The sequence below is a fragment of the Saccostrea cucullata genome, unplaced genomic scaffold (genome assembly GCF_032062105.1).
Source record: "Saccostrea cucullata isolate Sc308-1 unplaced genomic scaffold, CSIRO_AGI_Scuc_v1 ctg1276, whole genome shotgun sequence".
In the NCBI taxonomy this organism is placed as follows: Eukaryota; Metazoa; Mollusca; class Bivalvia; order Ostreida; family Ostreidae; genus Saccostrea; species Saccostrea cuccullata.
In genome coordinates this window covers 53554-81446 of record NW_026927281.1, presented here as the reverse complement: position 1 = coordinate 81446, position 27893 = coordinate 53554, and the positions used below count along the sequence as shown (strand labels likewise).

The 27893-nt window shown below is 33.6% G+C and overlaps 1 protein-coding gene across 1 annotated transcript; it reads right to left on the bottom strand.

Annotated features, from left to right (window-relative positions):
- Positions 1-1888: 1888 nt before the first annotated feature.
- Positions 1889-27855, bottom strand: LOC134273949 (importin-9-like). Its single transcript, XM_062756179.1, has 23 exons — positions 27686-27855; positions 24612-24760; positions 22231-22432; positions 21724-21812; positions 21018-21104; positions 20646-20765; positions 20227-20327; positions 18572-18630; positions 18031-18182; positions 17530-17628; positions 17227-17333; positions 16762-16901; positions 13748-13832; positions 11387-11615; positions 11065-11143; positions 7588-7733; positions 7027-7228; positions 6734-6936; positions 6460-6626; positions 6161-6294; positions 3398-3619; positions 3173-3246; positions 1889-2240 (listed from the first exon to the last, which is right to left on the bottom strand). Exons 1-23 carry the CDS (start codon positions 27816-27818, stop codon positions 2124-2126), a joined length of 3096 nt encoding a protein of 1031 aa, XP_062612163.1. The 5' UTR covers positions 27819-27855; the 3' UTR covers positions 1889-2123.
- Positions 27856-27893: the final 38 nt, after the last annotated feature.

Below are 27893 nucleotides of genomic sequence, written 5' to 3'. Positions count from 1 at the left end.
CAAAATCAGGTCAATGTGACCTTTTTTTGGTTGAGATCTTATGATGCACCAACTTATGGCTTATCGATTCTTACCCAATACAGTGTAATTATATCAGAAATATTTTAATTAAGCAATAGGATTTTAAAAGTGGGACCTTAAAATTTTTGTAATCTAATGTGCTTTGAAATGTGTTGTTTCTTAAAATACTGAGGCTAGTATTTTTATAAACAAATCATGCAAATCCTTTCCTACATTGCTAAACATTATCATAAAGCAATATCTCTAACTACATGATGAACATTTAAAGGAGAGACAACTATTATCATATCTTACAACAAAACGTTTTGTTGGAAAAATATCAATTTTTTTCTTTATCGCCTTTTGTCATACATGTATGTACTATTATATTCATAATATACTAGTAAACATCACGTTTCCATTAGCCCAGACTGATACCAGGGCATCATCCATACAAAAACCATTTTTTTCTTTAAATTATATCAACTAAAAGAAAGCATTTTCAAACAACTTAAACAGATTTATTTATAAAAGAGTATTGCACATCACTTCATTTGTAGACATCTCTGTCAACAAAAGTATTGTTCTTGGTTAAAACCATGCCATAACTGATGTTAACATACTAATAGATCACTGAACATTCATTAAAAAGATTGAATACTTTTTTTTGTTTAAAATCACATTTGACTAAACTCCTTAATAAATTCACTAACCTTTTTTATTGTCCCCCGCTTGAAAAGTGGGGGATATTAATTTGGGTTTGTCCGTCCGTCCGTCCGTCTTTCTGTCTGTCTGTAACGCTTTCGTTTCCACACGATATCTCGAGAACCCTTTGAGCTATTGCAATGAAATTTAGCATAGCAACTCCCTATGGACTAAAGAAGACCCCTATTGATTTTGAGGTCAAAAGGTCAAAGGTCAAGGTCATAAATAAGCAAATTCTGTCTGTTAAAACACTTTCGTTTCCACACGATATCTCTAGAACCATTTGAGCTATTGCAATGAAATTTTACATAACAACTCCCTGTGGCCTAAAGAAGACCCCTATTGATTTTGAGGTCAAAAGGTCAAAGTTCAAGATCGTAAATTTATACATTCTGTCTGTGTGTAACACTATCATTTCCGGGCGATAATTCAAGAAGATTTTGAGCTTATGCAATGTAATTTTATACCAAAACTCCCTAGGACGTCTCTCGCCCCTCTCAAAGTGCCCCACCCCGTTTGTTTTATTAGTATTTATAGTATTACATGTCGCTATTTTTAGCGCAGGGGCATGAGGAGAGTTATTGCGTATAAAACAGATTCTCGGCGGACTTTATGTTCTTATTACATCTATTAGAACTGTTTAATAAAGGCTAAATAAATCAAACACCATGGATTGTGTAAAATTTTGAGAATACCGAACATGAAAACATGAATATATACATGTATGTGACTTCATTTCTGCATATACTTCATTCCGTGTAAAGCGACTCCGTGGTCTAGTGGTTATGTCTCTCGCTTCAAATGTGAGGGGTCACGGGATCGAATCTCGGTCGAACCGTTCTTTTTTTTCTTTTTCTTTTTTTTTTTTAAATACTTTTTTTTTTTTACTAAATGATAGTATTCAGCATGTGAAATGAAAAATTTATGAGGTTATAAAATCACCATTACAGTGTGATAAATATTCCATATGAAAAAATCTTCTATACACATAATAAAGAATAAGCAATCAAATCTTTATATGCATATTGACATACATGTATTTTATTTCCTTCAGTATACATGTATACATTTAATAATTCTACAAATTCAGTCAGGGGGAGCCGACTTTTTCTCTAAGCGGGGGACATGAATTCTCTGAATTAGCTTGTTAAAATAGGAATTAGTTTTTGTATTTTGTGCTAAATCATTGGTATAATTTTTTCCTCATCAACTTAAAATATTTCCCATCAGAACTCCCGTAAAACCAAACTTGTTAAAGTTTAAATAAAACAGCCACACTTTCACTCACACATGCAATGGTTTCAAATTTCACACTTTCATTGTGTAAATAAAAAAAAATTGAATATTTAATCATAATTGGTATTGATAAATTAAAAGATTAAAATTTAAAAAGTTCAACAGGTAGGAGAGGATCTGTGTCAGACATTTATGTTAATTGTCCGTAGAACGTGTTTCTCTGATTCGTTGTGATGTGCACTGAATGTACTGAAACAGGACTGCTGGGAAAGTGACTGGAGAAATTCTGTAAGGTAGGCCTGAAAAAAAACAAATAGTGATTTTACCACACACATGTAACTTTAAAGGATACTGGATGTCATTTACAAGAATAATTGTGCCATTTCATTTTTTTGGTGGGGGGTTGGGTGGGGTGGGGGTTGTAGGTCTATAGTTAAGGTCTTCCGTCACCAACGGAAGACCTTATTGTTTTCGTTCGGTTTCTTTTTCCCTATTATTATGATTATTATTATTATTCTTACCGATTTTGTGCCCCAGATTTCTCGTAAACTACTGGGCCGATTCTCATGAAACTTTCACATCTAATAGGTACTGATCTGAACCTTATTGAAAATTTTTGTTGTTGAAGTCATCACTTCCGGTCGTGAGATATGGACAATTTCCTGATCTTAAAATGCAATTTTGTCACCACGAAATAGCAAAAACTGCTTAAGCTATGAACTGGAGACTTAATGGAGATGATAGTTCATGACTTATGGCTTTGCAAAATCACCTTTTCGTGCGTCGTTAGTACTTCCGGTTGCTACCGGAAGCGAATCTTAAAAACGTAATTTTTTAATTTTCGTGTTTTAAAATTTTTTTCTTTGGCTTACATAGAGACTCTTTTGCGAATGCAAAATATGTAATTTGTTTTAAAACTGAAATAGCCAATCTCGAGATATTTGCATTTAAAAATTTGAAGCGGCGATCCCAATGGCTAAATGGTTAGCGCGTTGGATTTTCACGCTTGTGACCCGGGTTCGATCCCCCGTGTGTCCACATTTTTTCTTTACTTTTTCACCTCGAATTTTCGATTTTTTTTTTTTTTATAGAATTGGACGGAAGACCTCCTCGTTGCTCGCAACGAGATCGTTTCTAGTTAATGTTATTTTTGTTTTTGAATTGAATACCCTTTACCAATATTAAGACTACAGCTATACTGAACTTAACACACTATTCTTCACACACTCACCTGTAAATCTATCTGATAAGTTGGATCTTTTGAGAAATCCGGATCTTCTTCTTCCTCTTCATCTACATCATAACCTTAAATATTTATTAAAACTTCGTAAGAATAAACAGGCCTATGTTTATGACATCATTCCCAAATTATTACAAAATATGTTTATGTCAAAATAATTAAGAAAACAGCATTATGGCAAAAACTGTTTGAGTAAAGCAGGAGTTGCTCTCTAACCGTTGAACTCGGCTGCCATGCTGTCAATGAGGTCAGACAGAGTTTGTCCCCTTAGTTGAACCTCTTCATCTCCATCATCTTCCTCCCAGTCATCTTCATCTTCATCGTCCTCCTCATCCTTCCCGTTCTTACACATGTTAGCCTCAATCTGATTGGACAGCTCATTGATCAACAGCTTGTAGATTTTCACCAGGACTGGAATTGTGGTCCACTGCACAGGTTCTGGAACAAAATTAAAGTTAGGCCATACCAATTTCTAATATAGTTCGTCGGATTCGCCGCTTCTATCTTTAACAAATCCAAATAATAATATTAAAAAAATAAATTTCGCGCGCGCGTCAAAAAATATCCGAATAAATTTTTTTTTCCTCGACTTTTTACACAAAACGCATTTAAAAGACTTGGAAATTTGTATGAAAGAAGCGCGGGATTTAGTGTTTGTTTGTACTTTGTAGCAGTCTGTAAAGTTTTGCAAGATGCCTGTGTAACTGTTTGTATGTACCAGGGGTGGGCAATTAGCATATCCAAACAACTGGGGCTACCATTTTTGGGGATCGGGCTAGTTGTTTTCTGCAAGGAGGTAGCTCGTCGGGCTAGTAAAAAACATAACTACACACGCAATACAGCATTACAAGAACAATCGGTATTTTCACTTGTATTTGTTATAAAATTCCCAACCAGTTAAAATTTTCCAGACAACATGCTCCTATTGTCAATAGATCTCCATAATCTTATCTGTTTTGTAGTTCTATCTGACTTATCTATTTACTTCAAAAAACGATCGTTTTTTCTAATCCGAATTTCCTCTATTCCTCCATTTATGGTAAATACATGTAGATATCTCATTAAATTATTTACAATTATCCAATGAACTGAAAGATAAGTGTTTTTTGACTCACATAAAATATATTTCCAGTGTATTTAATGATTAAAGATGAAAACAAAATGAATTTGATTTTATTCTAAATGAGCTAGTGCAGTGATCAAAAAAAAAAAAAAAAGGGAAGATAGTTCATTTAAATTAATTTAATTTTTTTTTCATAATAATTTATGCATGATTAATATTGATAGTGAGAACTTTTAACTTTAATTTTAAAAAGAATGACCCCAGTACCCTGACTTTTTCAGCAAATAATTTCTTCTCCAGATTAGTATTTATTTTAATTTTTGCCCCTCTGTTTGGGTTAGTAACTTTTTACTAGGGGCTATTAACTTGAAAGCTGCAACTAGCCCGTGGGAAAGTACTTGATTTTTTTTTCAATTGCACACCCTTGTGTACTATAGAAGAACTTATAAATTTTTGCCACTAATATTAATTATATTCGCTCGCCCCTCATAATTTTGAAAACTGAAATAAAAAACAAATATTTGTAAAATATTTTCGCTCGCTCGCCTCTCTTGTTATTGTTGAAAATCCGAAGAACTATGTTACAAATTGGTGTGGCCCTTATCTGTAAATGTGTGATGAATTACAGTAATACACTCTTATAGCAAATTAAGACTATATTTCAAACTAAATATAATGAATCACACTTAATGAAGCAGATTGGTTCATCCCTGGAACTTTGATATGAACATGTTTTATTGTACATGAAAAAAGCTCTCTACAGGCTAGCTTTTATACTGTTTGTAATAGTTGCCTAATGGGTTTCAGACCCAGGAAGTAGGGATAACTTTTTTTAATTGATGTTAAATTTGAAACTGTTAATAAATGCTCAATAAACACTGAACTTATTATTTTCCAGGGCTCTCACACCACTTTTAGGGACTGGGGCCGGGGCGTTCAAATTGGGAAAATTATCGTCATTTTGGGAAAAGTTGGATAACCAAAATTCATTTTAAAAAATCCTCAAATTTTGCTTTTCTAGCATTTTGTCATCAATTTAACTCTGGTTTTGAATAAACAGTTGAACAGAACAAACATGGGTACGTAGGCTATTTATGAAGGTACATTAGCTTTGTCATTACTATCTTTGAGTGTTGATATTGCGGTTATATGTCTTTCTGACTGACAGTCGCTAGTCACATAATCCTGAATTTCCTTGATCACATAGACAACTTTGCTTACCAATACAGCACGAGACTGAATATGCTGAAACGTGGGTATGTTTCTAGGTGCAGCTTACTAATGTTTAAATGAAATGTCTATTTTTGAAACCAAAATAATGTTTTTAGTCGAAAATACATGACAAGATATTCTGCACTCATAGTTGGTACACATTTTTGTAAAAACAATAACCTGGTTCCCCAAACGAGTCTACGAATGCATTTGGCGCGAACTAATAAAACAGCAGTACAGTTTCACTTTCATTTGCAAGTGTGTTTTGTTTACGGTTTTTTGCGATTAAGTTTCATGGACTTTTATTTTTTAATTAATGTTTTGCTATGAATATTGGGAAATTTACACCTTTCTTTTGGGAAAAACGGTACCTCTTTTACATTGGGAATGGGGCCGAATATTGGCCCCAGATTTAGAGAATCGAGAGCCCTGTTTTCTGACTTTTTGTAAAATGTATCTTCCATCATTGAAGAACCTTGCTTTATTTATTTAATATTGTTTTGGTTGTGCTTGTGATAATAGACCAGGAATCAGTTAGAAATGAAAAGATATCTTAATTTTGATCCTTTTCCCACACGGGGTCATTTTAATGGTGCAGGGAACAATTCTAAACAACTTGCAATTTTATTTTTAGCTTCATATTTTGTTTAAAAGAAAGTCTTCTTTTGGCCAATATTTGGTTTTTCCCATTTATTTTCACCTACCATTGGCTGTTTTTGACCTGGTTCTAATTCCTTTAGTTGGCTGTTCTATCTCCTCCCCTTGTATTAGAATTTCTTGTAGCCTTGTGTCATTGGTCTGTATTGCATGTAACAAAAGCTTGCAGAGTGCAACAGTGCTGAAATGTAAAGGATTTTATTTTTACTGTTTTGTAATTTAGAATTTGACAATGCATTTCAAGTTCCCCAATATTTAATTCTCAACTTCACATAGTTCTATTACAAAGAGAATTTCCTTTTAAAAATACTCCAACTTTAATTTGATATTTCGTTTATTCCTTTACCAGACTTTTCTCTCATAATTGCCGTAGAAGAGATGCTGTCGAGAACACCACTCTGTGAGGACGAACTCAAGGGCGGGTTTTCCTGTTGGACCTGGGACATTGGTCAGGAAATCCAGAACAGCTGACATATTACTGATCATCAACTGGGCAAACACCATCACTAAACTCTACAACAGGTATAACAGCAATGAAATTTTAAACATCCAACATTTATCAATACCTTTATAGTAAAATCTAAAATGAACACTTATCTGGCTAGCCTCGATAGGCTCACCTCCATCACGCTTAGTGTTTCCGCTTGCTGCATCTTACTGAGAACTAGTCTTAACATCAGGTCAAGGTTTTCCCCTAGCTGGTTCCCGACTTTTGTTATCACAATGGAGACCAGTCTACCCACAAAGGAAGCAGTGTGCTCTGAGGTTTTGGGGTCCAGCAGTTTTGATATCACCTGCATGATGTAGTATAGGCCATTGTTACCTGAAATAAATTTTACTGCTTCAATGCACAAACTTGACAAAGTTCCAAATGCATTTAACATCTAGCTTGTTCCTTGTACGTGTTGTCTACCTTGTTCATCATGCCAAGCCATGACCTGTTCTAACGCTACAGAGAGAAACGCTCTTAAACACTCTCCTCCGTTCTGCATGGCTGCATTATCGTCCGTGTGTAACGTGCAGTGAACCACGGCAGGGAAGCCTGTCTTTATCATGGCCTCTGAGAGTGGACCAGTGTGTGCTCTCACCATGGTTTCCATCATTTCTAACGATACCTGAAATTTCAAACATTTAGTTTTAAACTGAAAACATTCTGTCCATCATACAGCATACAAGATACATGTGCATCTTTTAATTTGGTTCTGTAAACATTTCTCAGCATTATATGTAACTTAATTAAGCTGGTTAAGAAACACTGTAAAAATATCAAGCCTTAATATCAAAGTTTGCATTCTTTACACAATAATACACATGTATGTAGAACTAACAATCAAACAGAACTACAATAACAGTACTTCTGCCGCCCTACATCTAAGTCAAGTTTCAAAAAGCAAAAACTGAAACTTCAAACAATCACTAAATTAGAATTTTTAACATTTGAATCCGATGCCTCCCATTCTTTTATCAGACTTACTGGTGGCAGACTGACAGGGACTTTTTCTGGGGCCTGTAGAATACTGACGAGTGTGGGGAGGAGTCGATGTTCTAGGGGGCCCACCGTGCTCTCATTACTGGCCAACTCCTTAAAGATATCCTGGACAATGTTCACAACCACTGGGTCTGAAATATAATTAATACCAGACCTGTTTACCCATATCATTGCCTCACTGTATTTTTGATTAGATTTGTCCGTGAGATTTGGCGTTTGCCAGTAAGATTTCATATTCCATCGATTTTACATATATTTACTGAGAACAACTGCTTTTCTGATAAGGCCAGATAAAATTAATCTTTAGATTCTCATCCCCGCCCGCCCCTCTCAAAGTCTCCCGCCCCGGCGTTTTTTATTTTGATTTTTGAGTGTTAATATAAGCATTTTCATGTATTTTTATTCAGTAAGAATTTGGGTGAAGTTTAAGAGTTATCTCCCGTCTGTATTAAAAGTCGCGTGTCGCTATTTATAGCAAAAGAGCCATGTGAAGAATGGAGAAAAATCGGCAATAAAAGCAGTTTAAATATGTAAGGAAAAGATTAATTTCAGTATAGAGAAGGCAGAGAAAAAATAATAGCATAAACACATCTAGATACCATCACTGGCATAAGCAAGTTTTTAAAGATTTTTTTAAAACTAAGTATAAAAATAGACATGGAAAATGAAACCTGGTAAAGTTTTAACGATCTCCAATTGAGTGTGATTTTGGTTTGAAAAAAAAATAAAACATCGTAGGCAGACTTTAGAGAATGTTTAGTGCTAAGAAAATGTTAAATCTTAAAACTGTTCAGGCCTTGGTTTTTTCAGTAGGATATTTTATTAGAATATTTTATAGATTTTGTAAATATGACCTATTTTATTGTCGAACATGTCATGTCTCAAGAACGATCCAATTTTTGAGGAAGGTGGAAATCTATGATATTTTACAGAAAACAGAGGGATTTGTAGGTAAAACTAAAGGGTATTTAGGGAAAGGCCGATGAGAAGTCGTGCATACAAAATTTATTGGTATCAGAACCCCACCTCATTTTGTTTTGTGTGTGCCGTATATGTGTACTTGATAATTTGTTAATTAACAATAAATATCTAATAATTTAAGCAAGAATTTTCTTTAAATATTTAAAAGAATATGAAAACAAGATGTGTTTGTGAAACACTATGCGCCCGGTGGCAACAAAGTTCAAAAAATCTATTTTTAGCATATTGGTCACAGTCAAGGTCACAAGGTCATTGACCATGGTGTCATTTGAAAGCACTTAATCGGTGGAGTATGCATTCCAAATATGAAGTCTCTATCTCTTAGTGTTCAAAAGTTATGGCAAAAAGTGTAAAAAGCTATTTTTAGCATATAGGTCACAGTCAAGGTCACAAGATCATTGACCTTGTCGTCGTTTGAAAGGACTTTATTAGTGGAGTATGCATATCAAATATGAAGTCTCTATCTCTTAGTGTTCAAAAGTTATGGCAAAAAGTGTAAAAAGCTATTTTTAGCATATAGGTCACAGTCAAGGTCACAAGATCATTGACCTTGTCGTCCTTTGAAAGGACTTTATTAGTGGAGTATGCATACCAAATATGAAGTCCCTATCTCCTATTGTTAAAAAGTTATGACAAACAGTGGAAAAAGCTATTTTTAGCATATAGGTCACAGTCAAGGTCACAAGTTCATTGACCTTGATGTCATTTGAAAGGAATTTATTAGAGGAGTATGCATACCAAATATGAAGTCTCTATCTCTTACGGTTTAAAAGTTTTGGCGAAGGTTAAAGTTGACAACAGACAGACAAACAGACAAACAGATAAACAGACAAACAGACAGGACAAAAACAATATGCGCCCCGAAAAAATTCGGGCGCATAAAAATAAAATCTATTCTTATTGGCATTCACTTAGTAAAAAAAATGTGTACGAAGAGTCCATGTTTTGTTGATACTTACAATTTAAAAAATAAAAAATAAAATCCGCCCACCCGCCCCAATTATTTAGCTAATTAGGATGAGAATCTAAAGATTAATTTTACCTGGCCTAACTAAAACATTTTATATATTTTTATAAGTCATTTTATACCACAGCTTTTGGCAAAGCAACGTAACTTCTGTGTTTGCAATCTTTTTCATAGAGTGAAAAAGCTTGAAACTGAGACAGATCACATTGAAATTTAACTACTAAATTCTAAATAAGTGAATTTCTTATTTCCGTATTTTCATAATAGCAAAACGTGAGACGTATTCTGGACTAAAAATCCGTACAAAATACGGCGAAATGGTAAGAGTAAACAGGTCTGTAATACATTTCACTGGAGACGAGATTTATCCATACATTTATAATATATGTTTTCTTATTTATGTTTTGTCAAAGATACTGGGTAAGGTCTTCCAGTGCAGAGACATGGAAGAGTTTTATAATCATATAAATAATCTTATTATACCTCATTATAATTATTCTACACAATGCGTTATCTGATTGGTTATAGCTTATCACGTGATCGGGCTATAAAATTTCATATAAAGATTGTCGGCATGCTTTTCATCATATTCCACCTTTTTGGATACCTAGTGTATTTTCCCGCAATATAGTTACTAAGTATATCCTTTGTTTGAAGAAAACTCTCGAGAGTAGTCAACGTCACAATAGACTGGTTTACGTCACAAAATTGCTGATTGAAAATGTGTCAAAAGGTTTCAGGAACTTTGACGTTAAAAATGAAAGTGAATTTGAGAGCGGTGCCGAATACGAAAGTTATTTTTTATTTCAACGTTTTTGCTGGTTTTGGATAATAAACAATTCATTGCATGAATGTTTGGGAAACATGAATACTTATTCAGCCAAGAAATATCATATTCCCCTCGGGCAAGTCCCTTGGGAAATATGATTTTTCTTGACTGAATAATATTAGTTATCCAGGTTCAATCAAGGGTGTACGGGGATTTACCCCGGGTTTTATTCCATACACCCTGAGGCCGAAGGGTGTATGGAATACAACCCGGGGTAAATCCCCGTACACCCTTGATTGAACCCGGATAACGAATTTATTTCCTCTGTGATCATAAAAATGCTTTGTAATCATCTAGCGTTTGTCTCAATCTATCTATTAGATAACTTGGTTTTTATCATAGAGAATGTATGCATTGTGACGTCACGTTTTATTTACACCCGGCTCAAGTCGGGTGCACGGATATTTACACCCGACTTTGTAACCAATCAAAGCTCGTGTTACAAGCTAGATAGGAAATAAGTATTCATATTTCCCTGACTATCATGCAATAAATGTATAATGACATTGATGGACTCTAAAACACACAGCTCATAGGAAATTGTGCATAAAAAAGGCAAAAACATTGAAAAATCCTCTCTTGCTTGTGGCAGTTTTTAAATTTTAATCTTTTTACACAATTAGTGCTTTTGATTTACAACTTGATGGATCTGAAAATGCCTATTTCAACTTGTACAGTAACCTACCAGATGAGAATTTCAGAAAGACTGCAATGGTAAGTGGAGTAACTTTGCTTTCCACAGTAGCTGTAAAAGCCTTGTCAACCTAGGGGGGAAAAATGTGAATAAGAAAAACATTTTTCTTACAATAGAAAAACTGGAATGGTCTATGTAGATAACTTTGGTATATATGTATGTAAATACATTACTTATAGTTCAAAATTTGTAAAAGTGGGTCTTAACAGTAATAAACACAGTTTTTAGGAACAATATTAACAAAGTTATATCACAACCAACAATAATAAACCAGCTGTCTTGGTGATCTTAACTTCAGAGTGGGTACACTTACTGATAATAGAATAGACATGGTTTCTAGACACAGGGATAAAACATCTGAGGAGAACTGAGTGGCTATCGACAGGAGGCCGTCCAGAGTGTTGGGTAGGAATGGTACGAGGTACTGAGTGGTGTTGGCAGACTTGAGGTGTTGACAATAACTGTACACAGCCCTGATGGCTGATATTCTGATGGTGGGGGGTTGTGTGGCATGGAGACCACCCACTGTAGACTGGAGGAACCTGCAGTAAATAGGGATTAATGAGTGCATAATCATGTTGAGAGCCATTCTCTGTAATGATTTGAAATTTTATATAGGAGCTGTGACACGCATAGTCTCAGAATTTCTCCAAACTCTCTATGATAAAAGTCATTGATACCCTAAACTGAAATCAGGCAAAAATTAGTTGCTATGTTTTATAGTTACCATGGCAACATGTCTTAAAGTTCGAAAAATGGCATATTTAACATGTTTAGAGCCCCATAGCTAACATTTGCGGCAAAGCAAACAATTGGCAATGACTGTTTCCAAAATTTGAAGGTCAGATGTCTTAAATGCATGATAAATATGTTTGGTAAATCAGCTATTACATACGTTGTTATGGTAACAAAGTATACAAAAGTAAAAAAAATATTCATTGAATTTTATAAAGTCATACACGTAAAAATAAAAAGCAATTATAGGATGAAATGTTACCAAATAATAGAAAAAAGAGCCTTGAAACATATACCAAGAACAAACTATGATATTTCATTTTGGTTGGCAATGGTTGCCAAGGTTTTTATACCACAGAGAGCCTTCAAAGTAACACTCTGCATAATTAAATCTGATCCTATCTTTTTAAAAAAGCACATTTCCTCATAACTAATGATCAAATTTATAAGATGTAGGTGTGCTCCAAGTTTTCCCACTTGAAAAAATTCAGATTAGATTCTTTAAATAAAGCATTGCTATGGAAATAAGCAGAAAATATATGCTTAAAAACCTGAAAAATATCTTCTTTCCTTGGATACGTACCCTTAAATGTAGATTCCCAAAACTTTTATGATTGATATTTATTAACAGCTAACTTGACTTTTAATTTTGACTATCATCCAATCTCTAAGTGGATGCAAGAAGTTGGCACACAGGGTTTAATATTGACAAAGTTCACAAAATCGAACATTTTCCCTTCTTGGTAACCATAGCAATAGTGTTGTTTTATTCATCAAATTTTATCAATATATGATATTCAACTTCAGTTCTAACAGATAAGTACTATTCAAACTGAGTCCTTTAATTTGTTTCTTGATTAAATGGCAATTTAATTCTTAATGCAGCGAAAAATAATTCACTTTTAAGCACTGGTACTTTGTTTCCATGGTAACACTATAAAGTAGCAATTATACCCAATTTTTCTTATGGTTTTGGTGTTGCAAGATCCTAAGGATGCATATTTACCAGTCTTGAATTTTTATGTTTTTCCTCAAGACAGTAGGATTAACCCAGTTTTAGTTACTGGTTTTGCATGGTTACACTGTGTTACCATGGCAACCATAAAAAATATTTATAGAATAATATTGCTTATACTTATATACTTAAGGTCAAACATTTTCATTGTTTTTCTTAAGTCATTGATTGAGTTTGAGCATGTAACACCTACCATTAGTGAATACGGAGTGTTTTTCAGCATATTTCAGCATTTTAAATGTATTCCAAAAGTACCCTTGGTTACCACTTACTTAGAGATATAATCTAAACAGTTTCTTTACAGTATAAGTGACATTAAGGTGTCATGTTTTTGTGAGAATGGTTTGTTTGCTTTTCTAGTTTTTATTAAGCCACAGTCAAGATTTAAAGTGGCTGAAAATCTCGATTTTTCAAACTTTTCCGGCTGTTGCCATAGCAACCGAGACACATAGCAACGAAATTTTGTTTGATATTTGTTTCTGGTGTCAAGTACTAAGCATGGGTGAAGTTTCATTAAAATCGGTGACCATGCATGTCAACGAAGTTTAAGTGGTTAAAGAGAATGGCTATAAACTTTATGTGTCATGTGGAGATTTAGTCCTCAGAAACCACAGCATTGCGCATGGTGTTTTGAGAGGGTATGTATATGTGTATGGACACAAACCCTCTTATGACCACTACTTTTCAAATCAAGTATCAACTGCAATGAAGTATTTTCGTGATTTTTATTGGTATCTTTGAGAATAGTATTTTTAATGAGGTCATTAAATCACAAAATAATTCATTCTACAACTAGATTGGCTTTCCTTAAATTTTTGGCTATGTCCAAAAGCAAAATTAGAGTTGCAAATAAGTACAAATTAATGTCAACTTCATTTCAAATAAAATCAACACATTTTTGATGCATTAAGACCTCTGGTTTACCTGTTGAGCAGCTCTGGAGATGTAGAGGTGACCTCAGTATATCGACTAGCTGTCCACAAACTTCTACCAACCAGGAATGGGGAAACTAAAACCATAAACATCAACATCAATTATTGTTTTAAACAAATGTCTTCTGGGAAAAAAACTGCTTGTTTTGTAAGGGTTGGAATTTTGAGGCATACATGCAAACTTTCCCGATTTAGGCGGGATCCTCCCGATTTTACCCTTTCATCCCGCCTTCCCGATCGGGAGAGAAAAATTGCCCTAATTTCCCGATTTGAAAAAAAAAATCACCTTAAAATTTCAGATTTTAAAAGTTTCCCTACCGCTGAATTTTGACAATCGGGATAACAATGTCAGACTTGTATATTCAAAGCACACAGATAAGTTTATCTAACCAGGTGTTCATTACTAATTAGCCACAGGAAATCACTTCACGCATGAACGCACGCAGTTGTCCAGGTACGAGTAGCTTATAGCTTGGGGGCAATTAAGGGATTATCTTGTCAGTTTTAAGGGGTATGCAAGGTGAAACACATAGACTAACGTGATAACTGTTAGTCATTTTATTAAAAACATAAATTAAAGACAATAAAATACCGTATTTGGCCGAGTATAATACGCATTGATGTAAAATACGCACCCCCCTTTTTGAGTCTGAAACTGGGGAAAAAAACGCAGTTCGGATGCATTATACGCAACAGAAAAATTTACCAAGCGATGTTCTGAACTATGAAAATCACGGTAATTTGTTACGAAAATCGGCGCGAGTATTAGGTGTCAAAAATTTACTGAACACACTTTTTTTTAAAATACACACTTTATAACTTTCTCTTAATCCTGACATTCCGTATCTCGGCAATCTGGAGAAAATTATTTATTCATTTATTTCAACAAAGCACAAGATAATGTTGCGTAAAAGTATTAACAGATTTTTTTAAAGAATAGTTACGGTGATTTTGAAATTATGCGTCGCCATATTCTTAGATGAAATAATTTTATTTCAACAAAGCAAGAGATATTGTCGAAAGTTTTATCAGTTGTCATATTTAATTTTGGTTCTAGATAATCATGCTTAAAATTATCTTACAATATTTTAACAGGAAACGAAATTGAAACATCTTTAACAAGACTACGATTTTCCTCTTCTGAATCTTCGCGGATATCTTATTTTCTAAATGATACCACTTTTATTAAAAGTTTAAGCATAATCTATATTTCATTTCTCAACTCTCAATTATTTAAACAAGAGGCCGATAAGTATAAGATAAGGTAAAATTACATTTAACAAGTCTTTAATTGTTTAAGTGCCGTAATCAACACATGCTCACCATGCTCACACATACGAAAGGTCATAAACCGACCCCCAATTTTTAACAAAGAAAATAATCAATTAACATGGCAGTAAATAATCAGTGCTCTAACTGTAAAAACATTGCTTTGGAGTCGGTAGACAATAAATTGCCCCGAGGGGTGTTGATACGTAATTATCATTTGACCAGCGCACGTGTGTCACAACACTGGCTTCCTTTCATTGGGACGTATTGAGGGGTGTTAATGTTGTTGCAGATTATCACTGAGGTTATTTTAAACCTAAAATTAATATTTATTTTATTGTATTTCATTAAAAAATGATTTATTACTTTGTCTGGCAGATAAGGTGCATGTGCACTATCATTCCGGAAGCACGTGACATAGCTATGAGTGAACGTCTAAAAATAACATCGGTAATGGCGGCCTCCTCGGAGACAATCAACATGCAGCTCAAATTACTTTTAACTTACTTTTTCATGTTATTTGGGCATAAAAAGATTATGAAAGTGACATTTTTAAGAAGCATACCTTCCAACAGTTTAAAATATGGCAATTAACAAAAGAAATTGCATATGTCTCTAGGTAATACTACGGTATGTACGTATGATAGCCGTGTTGCACCTGAAAGAAAAACTTGTCAAAATCCCATTGTGATGTAAAGTACGCATCCCTTTCTCACAGAAATTTATTTTAGGAAAAAAGTGCGTATTGTACTCCCCTAATTACGGTACTAATTAAACCATAAAATCGGAATCCAAAGAGATCGTTTTTTGAAAACGAAAGTAGAAAACTACAAAGCATAGCTGATGATTTTATCTACCTATAATGAAAAATATTTCTAAGTTGCCAATTAAAATATTATGAAAAAATTAAGATGAAACAATCAAGTGTATTTCAATTAGAATTTCTTTTCCCTCCCTTCTCCCAAAAGTAATGTGCATGACTTAAGGAAATACCCACATGGCACCATCAACCCTGACAAATTTCATGACTGTAAAAAAAAATAATTTTCTTTTAGATATGTGGTATAAATTTCTGTAAATTTAATATCTAATAAGAATTTCTAATATATATATAAAAAATCTCAAAAATGTTTCCAGAAACAGGACTTTGCAGTATCAAAACCTCATATTTTTAGCCTTTGAAAAAATGATTTAAAAGTTGTAAAATTTTCAATTTTTCACTAAATTATGTGTTCTGGTAAAAAAAAATTTGTTTACATATGTAACTAAATACCCCTTCTTAAGTGAAAGAGGCACCTATTTTAGCAGAAATATTTCAATTTTGGAAAGAAAAACATTATTTTTTGTGTTAAATTAATTCTTAAGTTGTATTGATAAGTAATATCAATATTATGAATTTAAAAAAAAGATCATTTCATAATCTTTTAATTTCACAACAAAATGTCGCGAATTTAAAGCTTTGAAAATTGTCGTCACGCGCTAAATCCCCCATGGGAATTTTCAAAAGTTGGCATGTATGTTGAGGTAGTGCAATCATTCTAAAGCAGAAGTGTAGTTTGTATGTTGTTCAACGTCTCCCTCCAGAATTTTTCACTTTTTAAAAATAAATTAAGGAGAGATATTACCTTAACAAACTTAAATGTCTTAAAATATCATACATACTTAACTTAAAAGGTAATACCATACTTATTCAACTTTTATAAAAATAGCAAACATAATCATTATATTTGTACTAACTGCAGTAATTCATGTTAGCTAGGACCACGGATTGGAGGAATCCGGTGATGTCAAACTGGACCTTCCCGGACTGTATGGACTCAGTGACCAGGTCCGTGACACTTCCCATGGCTAGCATACACGACTCATGGACCTTCCACCTGAAGAAAATATCAAGAAATTTTACAATGTCCCAAACACTGAACATTTTCTTAAGGAATTACTCAAAATCTACCTTATTTATTCAGTATATACTGGGTTGGGACATTATATGCTCATTATTAATGGGATGTAGACAACATAGTATAAATGATTTAGTAATGGGATGTAGGCAACACAGTATAAACCATACAATATAAACTAAATTTTCTCATCAAATCAAACGACATGTTACTAGAAGAATTAAATTACTGTTGAATAATGTTAACCTATCATTAATTAAGCCTACAGTATCAGAAATAACAACCAGTGTTAGTTATTACCCACCAGTTCTGATCGTTGGCATTCTTGAGAGGTTCCACTGCAGCTAAATGTTTGGTCACAGCCTGACAGAGTGCAGGTGCACTCTCCTCTGGAAACTCACTGCATATTGACTACAAAAGATTCATAGTAGATTCACAATCAGTAAACTAAGATTACATTTTTTACTCTAGGAAATATTTCTGTCTTTATACAACAGTATTATAGCTGTATCTTCAGCACACCGAGAGCTCCAATTCTGTCTCGAGAAGTGGAGAAGTTTAATCCTTGCATTCTGTGCCAGCGGTACACTAAGAGCTAGCTACTTACTAACAAGATGTCTTGAGCTGATATCCTGACTGAATACGAAAAAGAATCATCATCTTCATCTTCTACAAACTGGTCTGGGCTGTTAGTCCATAATCTCACCTATTGAACAAAATACCTAAGTATGATTGCTCATGAAAAGACAAACTGATTCCTTTTGAACTTTTTTTTAAATCACTGAACTCACAACTTCAAATTTATAATAATAACTTTCACAACAAATATTCTTTAGTAAAGATCAATTATCATACAAAGTTTTTCTATAGATGAAGAAAAACTTGATTAATAGATCACTTATCAACCAGCGAACTTGACCTGAAACGGTAGAAAATATATTCATAAGTGGAATTTAATCTGTAAAAAAATAAGTATTGCAGATTAAAATTTTACACTATTTATACCATTTGTAAATATACAATAGGTTAAATCATCTGTATCAGCTATCTGCAAAATGCTACAAGGATGAGTATTGCATTTATCTTAAACAAAGCAAGTTCCACTGACCTGATCATCTGTCATCTGCATGTAGAGTATGACGTAATACAGGATGTCATTGACGGAACTCTTCACGGTGCTGCGGAACTTTGGTGTGTCGATCAGAACGTGGACAAATTCAAACACTCCATAAACCAGGCTCTCAAACCCTAGGACTTCACCTGTTAAAAGTCCATTTCTATGTTATCTTCATTGTATCAACCATCAATTCATCATGTAAGTGCATTTTGACTTGACTACAAACTGATTTTTAATTAGTCAAGTAAATTTGACAAAACAGGAAAAAGTGTATCTCCACTTCCTAAAAAAAAAAAAAAAATCTTTATCAAATTGAAATTAATTTATAGAAAAAAAATAAATATGCAAAACTTCATGCAGGTCCAAATAATTAATGTTTAACTCAATATATCGAACACCTGACCTCACCTTTATTATCTTCTGTAAAAGCAATCAACAATATTAATTCAACAGTCTGCACTAATGTCATCTACATGTATGTATTCCAAGCCATGGACGAGAAAAGTAATAATTATATTACATTTTTACTCACCATCAGAATCAACAGGGTCATCAGATTCTTCTAAGCTGTTTACAACTGTTCTTACATAACTGAATCACAATGAAGGAAAACATCATAATAATTCAGAAATTACACAGTTAAAGAGAAGACATTAAATTAAAATTATCAATGACAATTATCAACTTGGAAAATAGAAAGTACAAGTTCACAATAAACAAGCTAATTCAGAGAATTCGTGTCCCCCGCTTAGGGAAAAAGTCGGATCCCCCTGATGAATTTGTAGAATTATTAAAAGTATACATGTATACTGAAGCAAATAAAATACATGTATGTCAATATGCATATAAAGATTTGATTGCTTATTCATTATTATGTGTATAGAAGATTCATTTTATATGGAATATTTATCACACTGTAATGATGATTTTATAACCTCATAAATTTTTCATTTCACATGCTGAATACTATCATTTAGTAAAAAAAAAAGAAAATTATTTACAAAAAAAAAAAAAAAAAAAAAGAAGGATCGATCGAGATTAGATCCTGGGACTCCTCACATGTGAAGCGAGTGACATACCCCTAGACCACGGAATCGCTTTTACAGAGGGTCAAGTATATGCAGAACTGAAGTTACATACATGTATATATTCATGTTCGGTATTCTCAAAATTTTACACAATCCATGGTGTTTGATTTATTTAGCCTGTATCAAACAGTTCTAATAGATGTAATAAGAACATAAAGTCCACCGAGAACCTGTTTTATACGCAATAGCTGTCCTCGTACCCCTGTGCTAAAAATAGCGACATGTAATACTATAAATATTAATTAAACAAACAGGACGGGGCACTTTGAGAGGGGTGAGAGAGGTCCTAGGGAGTTTTGGTATAAAATTACATTGCATAAGCTCAAAATCTTCTTGAAATATTGCCCTGAAATGATAGTGTTACACACAGACAGAATGTATAAATTTACGACCTTGAACTTTGACCTTTTGACCTCAAAATCAATAGGGGTCTTCATTAGGCCACAGGAAGTTGTTATGTAAAATTTCATTGCGATAGCTCAAATGGTTCTAGAGATATCGTGTGGAAACGAAAGTGTTATAACAGACAGAATTTGCTTATTTATGACCTTGACCTTTGACCTTTTGACCTCAAAATCAATAGGGGTCTTCATTAGACCATAGGGAGTTGCTATGCTAAATTTCATTGCAAAAGCTCAAAGGGTTCTCGAGATATCGTGTGGAAACGAAAGCAGTACAGACAGACAGAAAGACGGACGGACAGACAAACCCAAATTAATATCCCCCACTTTTCAAGCGGGTGACAAAAATTTGACAAAAAAGTCACCCATTGATTGAATCAGAGAACAATGATAATGTAATGTTTGTTTACTGTTACACATAAGGTTGTTTACTATTACACATTCTGTTGTTTACTATTACACATAAGGTTGCTTACGATTACATGTAAAGTTGTTTACTATTACACATAAGGTTGTTTACTATTATACCTTACAAGGTTGCTTACGATTACATGTAAAGTTGTTTACTATTACACATAAGGTTGTTTACTCTTACACATTATAAGGTTGCTTACGATTACATGTAATGTTGTTTACTATTACACATAAGGTTGTTTACTATTACACATATGGTTGTTTCCTATTAAACATAAGGATACAAGTCAGCACTGTGTGTAAATATCATCCACACGGGAGGTAAAATATCACCAATATACTGAGACATCAGCTTAGGAAAATTCTTCACCAAGGTGGTTATAGCCTAATAACAAAGCAAACACTCATTACTTTGACTTATGATGTTAACTGGGGTTCGAGAAACCAAAGTTTAACTGTACATTGTTTCTCCATTATAATTTTAACTGAAAAGAGTAATTTCATGCACTTATCAATACTGAATTTTAATTGTACATTTTCTCCAAAATGAATCTAAGTGGAAAGAGTGATTTCAACGCATTCATCAAATATATATTTTAGATCTACTCTTTTACCTTCTTCGTAGATGCAATATTCTAAGAACTGTTAGAAATGATTGTGAAGCATTGGAATAAAGTTATCAAATCTTTATAATGTTTAGTACCTTGACGATTTCCATTTTAAGCCCGCTATCTGAGGTCAGACCGTCAGGGACCTGAAGAGCCTGTATAAAGGCCTGGGTAAACTGGGGGACAGAGGGAAACAACAGCTGCTTGGCAATACCCTGTAGATTAAAGACGTCAAATTTACATGGAAATTTTTTTGAAACACCTCTGGAAAGGCAATGCCCTAAGTGTGACTAAATAGATATCCATGTAAAATATGAAACATATGTGCAATATATTCTTAAAGCAAAGCAATATTCTTTGTACTTTAAGAGTACATTATCAAGAACCCTTAAGTCTTGGCGATTCCTTCAAGTATTGATTGATGCCTCTAACAAATTTTTTTGCAATGGAATGCAACTCATCCCTACCCTCTGAATCTCTGCCATGGTTGCAATCATCGCTGCACAAACATTGAAGATGCTGACAGCCCGTGATCTGGTTCTGATGCCATAGGTCTGAAAGGAAAGGAAATTATATATCACATTAAAATACGACAATACGCAAACACATAGTTATTATCAAAACAACAGAACATCTACATTATTTACATTCTTGTATTCTCTTTTAAATAATCACTTTTTTTCTCCAAGAAAAGAAATTCTAAGAATTATGTTTGCATCAATTTTGAATTTTGGCAAGCTGAAGTAGTTTTTAAAATTCAAACTAAAATTATTACCTTTCCTGACCTAAAAATATTTCAGGAAAATAGATAAGAAGAAAATATTTGAAAACCAGTCAAAACAAACACAATCTTGACACCTGAATGAGAAAATCTCATCTCTTAACAGTACTTATGCATTTTTACCAGATAATTTTCAAAATAATTAGCAAGACTTAAATCACAATTTGCCAATTATTTCTTTATTAAATTAAATCTGTGGTAAAAATAAATCGAAGTTTTTAAGAATTTAGATAGTATTTTTAGGAACAGCTTATTTCATTAACCATGGTTGCAAGTTTTTTTTATGAAGGGGGTGGGGGTGGGACATTTTTTCCCTTAACGTCCAAGGTTCTAAATTTATTTATTTTTTTTAAATATACATTACTATTCTGCTGTGTAAGTATATCTCTTACTTCAGCTTGGATGAAGATTTTATACATTTCAGGAAGAATAACAGGTGCAACCTGTCCCATCTGTGTGTCTGTGACATCTTGAGTGAACTCTATAAAAATAAAATTCTGAGGTTTATATGAAATCAAAATAACTTAAAACACAATCATATTAAATGTATGATTAAATAACTTTTTGCACATTAGCTTTAGGACTTTTCTTAAGATCTTGCAATTATTTCCATAATATTTCAGAACTTGAAATATCCAGTTTCATGTGTGAAACCAATACATACAGGGTTATTTTCGCCCTTTCACCCTTGCTATCTATTTTGCCCCCGTTTAAATTCCCCTCGTCCGAGTTTTGTTTAAATTTTTTCTTACTGTATTCTTTGAATTTGCCCCTTTTAAATTCGCCCAACCGAAGTAAGGGCGAAAGGGACTAAAAAATATATAAACGGGGGCGAAAATTTCCCTGTATACAGTAATTGCCTGAATGAAATGGTTACCCAGTTAACATTATTCCATTACCTGATAAAACCCTCATAGATCCATGCACAGCGTTAGGGTCACCACTCGTTAAAGCCTGCATCAGGATCTGGAATAATTCAGGCCACACCTCTGGCCAGTCCCAGTGGGCTATAGCTGAGACAGCGTAAGCTACACTTGATCGCACTTTGCTGATAGACTCCTTCAGACCCACAGGTAAAATCCTTCTGATTTCAGCTTTTGCCTAAAATAAATACATCAAAGAATTCTGCACTACCTTAATGTTTTTTTTCATTAATTAAAGGTAACTCTTCAGATATGAAATTTTCAAACCTATAATGAATGCGTTTCTAATAGCATTGTTTTTACTACGAACCGCTTTTGTTCCTATCAATATTCCTAAATTTGTCATAAATTGTTTAGAATATGAACATGAACAATCATTGGCACTTAGTTTCAGGATGAATTCTGTGTACTATGTATTTTCTAGGTGTGTCTGAATACACTCATTAAAATAAAAATCAATAATCCCTGAACTGCTGAAATTAATTTCATCAATTTTTTAATTTTTATTTTTATGAGCATAGTCAGATACACCTAGAAAAACACACAATACACAAAATACACCATCATGTATTCATGAAAACAAACACCTGTTAGGAGTGAAATGGTTCACCGCGGTATCGATTCACCAAGTATTTTTTCTCGGTTCGATACATGGTACAAAATCTCGATTTTCAGTCAGGATTGTCATTCAGTCGGGTTTGGCATAAGGTATAAACATGCTTCTCGGTATAATTTGTTAAAAAACGTCAATTTTTGTGAACTTATAGTTTGTAAAATAATTTTTAATAGTCAAATCAATTAAATTCATTTCTTCTTTCCATTTTGCACATAAATTATATGACTAGATTAAGTAAAAGGAAGCATAAAACATGTAAAACAACAGTTGAATTTGTTCCTTCTATCAAAATGTATCGTATCGAAAATAACCGAACCGAGACCAAATTTTACAATACGTAATTGAACTGTGAAGAAGCAGGGATCACTTTGGGCTGTGCCTTTGCGCCATTGGCGCTCAATATTTGTAAATGGCGCACTAAAAAATTAGAAAGGGGTCAGTCTGGCGCATGTCTTACAGATATGGCGCTATAAGATGCAAAATTGTGGGTCGAAACTCTTATATTGGTGCATTTTAGGACTGTTTTCAAGCTGACCGATTGTATTCATGACGTATCTGAGCATACTGTTACTCGTTCAATCAGACTCTTTGTAGCCGCGTATGTTCTTTACACCAGCAGAGCGTCTGATCGATCAAGACTAAAATCGGAATTGTACATGGAATATTTCCTTCGTTTAGATTACGCTACTAGATTTTTTTTTACCGAATACTGAGTCAGTTATATTTATTAAAATTATATGTAATGATTTAAATAATAAACACTTGAAAGTAATACTCCACTATGTAATATGTTCTAATATTTCTTAAAACTTTGATTATTTATTTCGAAACAAAACAAGTACAAGTTACTCATTGTGTATCCAGACACTTGCCCGAAATGCCTCCAAAGCGAAGATTGGTACTGGGCCAACTGACCCAAAACAACGAAAGCTTTCGTTTGTTTTACAAATAAAATGACGGAAACTTTTTCATTCCCAGACTCAGCAGAGGTTTCAAACTTTGCACCCGTGGTTGGAATTTGATCAGATGGGACTAAAATGTTTTCCAAACAAATAAAAAGTTTCTCATTTAAGTTTTTTGCTCCGAGTTCTTTGCATACAAAACGAGTCCCTACCATTTGAACCAAATTTAATCTGCAACTGCCCCAGGTCTATTCAGTAGAGAAATGTGCATGTAAGTTTGCATCCTTTATAGTTTAGCTCTTCAACAACTTTCGAGAACTAAATCAATAAAATCAAAGGGGCGAGGAATTAACTTAGGTATTCTGTTTATCAATTTTTTTTAATACTCTATTGTATGAACTCAAGTCTAAAACAATTCTCCAATTATGACATTTTTCAGTACTGAGATGAAATTTAAAGAAAAAAACTTTCTTTTATATTTATAATATTATTCATTTTATTTTAAAAAACTGAAATTGGTTGTGTCAGAAATGGCATTTAAAAACCCTCAAAGACCCATCAAATTTACTTGAAATTCATCACAAAATAGCATGAAATATCAATTTTTCACGGGGCTTTGCCCCCCTGGACCCCCTACCAGGGCGTTGCCCCTGGACCCCAATGGGGGCCTAACGCAGCCCCCAAACCCCCCGCGGATGACCCATGGATTTTAATGTTGATGGGCCATTGGCCCATCAACATTAAAATCCAGAGTGATCCCTGAGAAGGCGAATCGTTTCACCCCTAACACCTGTGTGATCAACGAGAGAGGAAACGATCAAAATAAAAAAATTTATTACATGTTCTGATGTTTCCGGCTCTCTGAACTTTTCCGAATGTTTGCACCAGTGAGCATCCACATACTGTCGTAATAACACAGAAGATAATTGTCTAATTGCTAAAGGTCCATGTGTGTCAACTGTAAGTTCTGCAAGATGCACTCCAAATTCTGTAACAAAAAAATTTCATTAGATATGGGTCATTCTAATTATTTCAAATTTTAATTATTCAAATGATATTTACAGGAATCTTAATATTAACTGTGTATCTTTCATTTTTGTCATCTTTGTGGCCCCTGCTCTGTATTTTAGACTTTTAAAGGTACAGTACAATCTCTTGATTTAACTATATAGTTTCAAATAGCTATATAGCTTTATTAAGCTATTCTGTAGAGCTTAATTTCGCTATTTTACTACATTTTTTCCTTAAAGGTGTAATTTTCTCAGTATGTACAAAAGAGCACACCTTGGTGCAGTGATGATATACAGTGAAACTTCTCCAAACCGGCCCCCCTGGAAACCGGTTCTCCCTGAACATCAGCCAAATTTATAAGTCCCGACAAAATTCTTAACATTTCTTTATACATAAACTCTATAAAACCGGTCACCCCTGAAAACCGGACACCGGCCACTTTTCCAAGAACAAAAGTTAAGAAACATAGGAAATTTCCCATCATCATACCGGCCACTTTTTGATTGCAAGAAATTTACTTCAGCCGTCTTGAAGGGGTAGTCATAGTGCTAGACTACGTAAATGGCCGGTCTAAGCTGTGTACATATGATTAACATCAATTAAACTTGAATTAATAGAATATCAAGCAACTAATAAATTTAAATCACAGAATGAATCAACAAATTATCACACGCCATATTGCATAATCTTTTTTAATACACATAAGCGGCCTTAAAATTGGGCACTGTTAAAAAATGCTACGAAAACAAAAATGAAATATAATTTTTAACCAAAATCTACATTTCATAATTAAAATAACAGAAGTTTTTCTCAGAAATGTTTTAATTATTTACTTTTAATTGAAGTACAAAAACTTTTTAATGACGTAAGCGATACACAGATTCACATGCAGCATTCTGTGTAGAGTAGAGTTAAGGTAAAGGGTCTGGTTCATTTCTTCGCATATGGTCATTAAAGAAACTTTCCATGTTTTTTCTACTCTTATTTTTAAAATTTTTTTAAAATAAAAATCAACATGTATGTCGAATTTATCCTCACTAATAATAATTTCCCTTTTTTTTTTTTTAGATCTTAAGAATACATTACGTGTCTGCCGATAATTAATTATAATATGTTGACAGATAATTATAACAGACACCAATTATATGTATTTCCTAACATCTGTCACATAGATCTGCATTTCTTCAGTATCTTAGATTCTCGGGAAACCGGCCACCCCTCTAGTCCGGCCATTTTATTCAGTCCGGCAGCTGGCCGGTTTAGAGAAGTTTTACTGTACAACTTTGAACTCTTCTTAAAATAATGCATGTAAAAATCACTCATCAAAATTATGTCTACAAGTTTTGGGGCTATATAAAGCAATTGATACAGTTACTTCTGCAATGATATTATAATGGAGACTCAATTATGTTCAACAAGTTAATTGATTGGTAACAGTTCAGCACAATGAGAAGCAATCATCCTTTCTTGCCTCAAGGCACCGAAGGTAGTGGATAGTTAGTCTTACAATAGAAATTCTCTTTTTGCTTAAAAGTATTCAAAAGCTGCAAAGTTAGGCCAAAAATAAAAATAGTCTTGTTTCCTGCTACCCGACCTACCCTATTTTTTTGCACCCGACCCTAAAGTTTTTATTTAGTTTTTGAGGGAAAATCGAAAATTTCATGATCCAAAAGTGAAAAAAAATATACATTTAAGTGGTATTTCATGAAATATATATATTTTAAATATGGACTTGCATGAAACACTACTTATTTTAAATGATGACATTGACCAATGACCTGTTTAATTTGGTTTTGTAATAGTTCATATCCAACAAATACCACTGGAAAAAATAAAATAAAATAAAAAAAATAATTTTCCGACCTACCTACCCTATTTTTTTCAGGCTGGTAGCAGGAAACAAGACTATTATTTTTTTTGGCCTTAGAACTATCTTTGATTTTGGTTGTTGTTTTGATAGCCCATAGTACAAATATGAAGAGTCAAATACGTGCGACTTTTTGTTTATTTTCAGCAAAAAACTTTTTTGTGAAAAACTGTATATAAATAACTAAATAATGCTATTTTAAATAGCTTAATAAAGCTATATAGCTATTTAAAGCTATATAGCTAAATCATGAGATTGTACTGGACCTGTCTTAGTCGAGCACCTTAGTGTATATTATGGTCAAAATAAACCAGACTAAATTCATTATAATACAACGTAAAAAAAAAATAAGTAAATAAGACACTAACAGACAATTTTGAAATAAACTATAAATAGACTCCTAACAATCTGAGAAGGCATGAAAGCATCGTTTCCGAAAAATCTGACGTTTTCCTGGCTTTTTTACGATATTGATATTTACATGCCAGGAAAACGTCAAACCGGCATGTTACGTAAACTGGAAATTTCGCTGTCTTCAACTGAGTTGATTTTTGATACTTGTGAACAGACCTAAACGCCGAAATCAGAATTTATCAAAAGCACAATGCCTCTACTACTCACCAATATCGATGAAAAGAAAATATCACTCCACATTTCGTAACAGGACATGCAAGATTTTAAAATGCACGATATGAAGACAAATCTCGACAGTGTGATAAAACCTTTTTCAACGGATTATTTATTTCATAAATGAACTATAAAAAATATACTGGTAAGTTCTTTAAGTATTGTACTATTGATAACTTTTGACTTTGAAATTTAATTCAGTTTGCAAGTATCTAAAATCAACTCGAGAATGCCGCCTCCGGTTGGAGGCGGCGATTTCCCAGTTTACGTAATGGCGCCGGTTCTGACGTTTTCCTGGCATGTAAAATATCAAAATCGTAAAAAAGCCAGGAAAACGTAAGATTTTTCGGGCAGAAAGCACGTGTGACACAACTACTGATATTTCTGAACAAGAAAGATTCTATTCACCTTCTGTGACTTCTAATGCTTTAACCTGTTCCTCTCCTGATATTCTGACATTATGAATTGGTGATAAAACGGCGTTTAAGCTCTCTACGAGGGCTTCCTTCAACGATCTGCTGTGGTCCCCAGCTCCCGCCATGTTGGTAAAAATTAAAATCCATCAATTTGGCGGGAAATTTTAGTTTCGTATTTCATTAGGGCACCTAATATTCTT

Coding starts and splice junctions, on each gene's coding strand:
- LOC134273949 (XM_062756179.1), bottom strand. CDS start 27,818: ATGGCGGGAGCTGGGGACCACAGCAGATCGTTGAAGGAAGCCCTCGTA. Junction 21,813..22,230: donor ATCTATGAGGGTTTTATCAG/GTAATGGAATAA, acceptor TTATTTTTATAG/AGTTCACTCAAGATGTCACA. Junction 21,105..21,723: donor AAATCTTCATCCAAGCTGAA/GTAAGAGATATA, acceptor CTTTCCTTTCAG/ACCTATGGCATCAGAACCAG.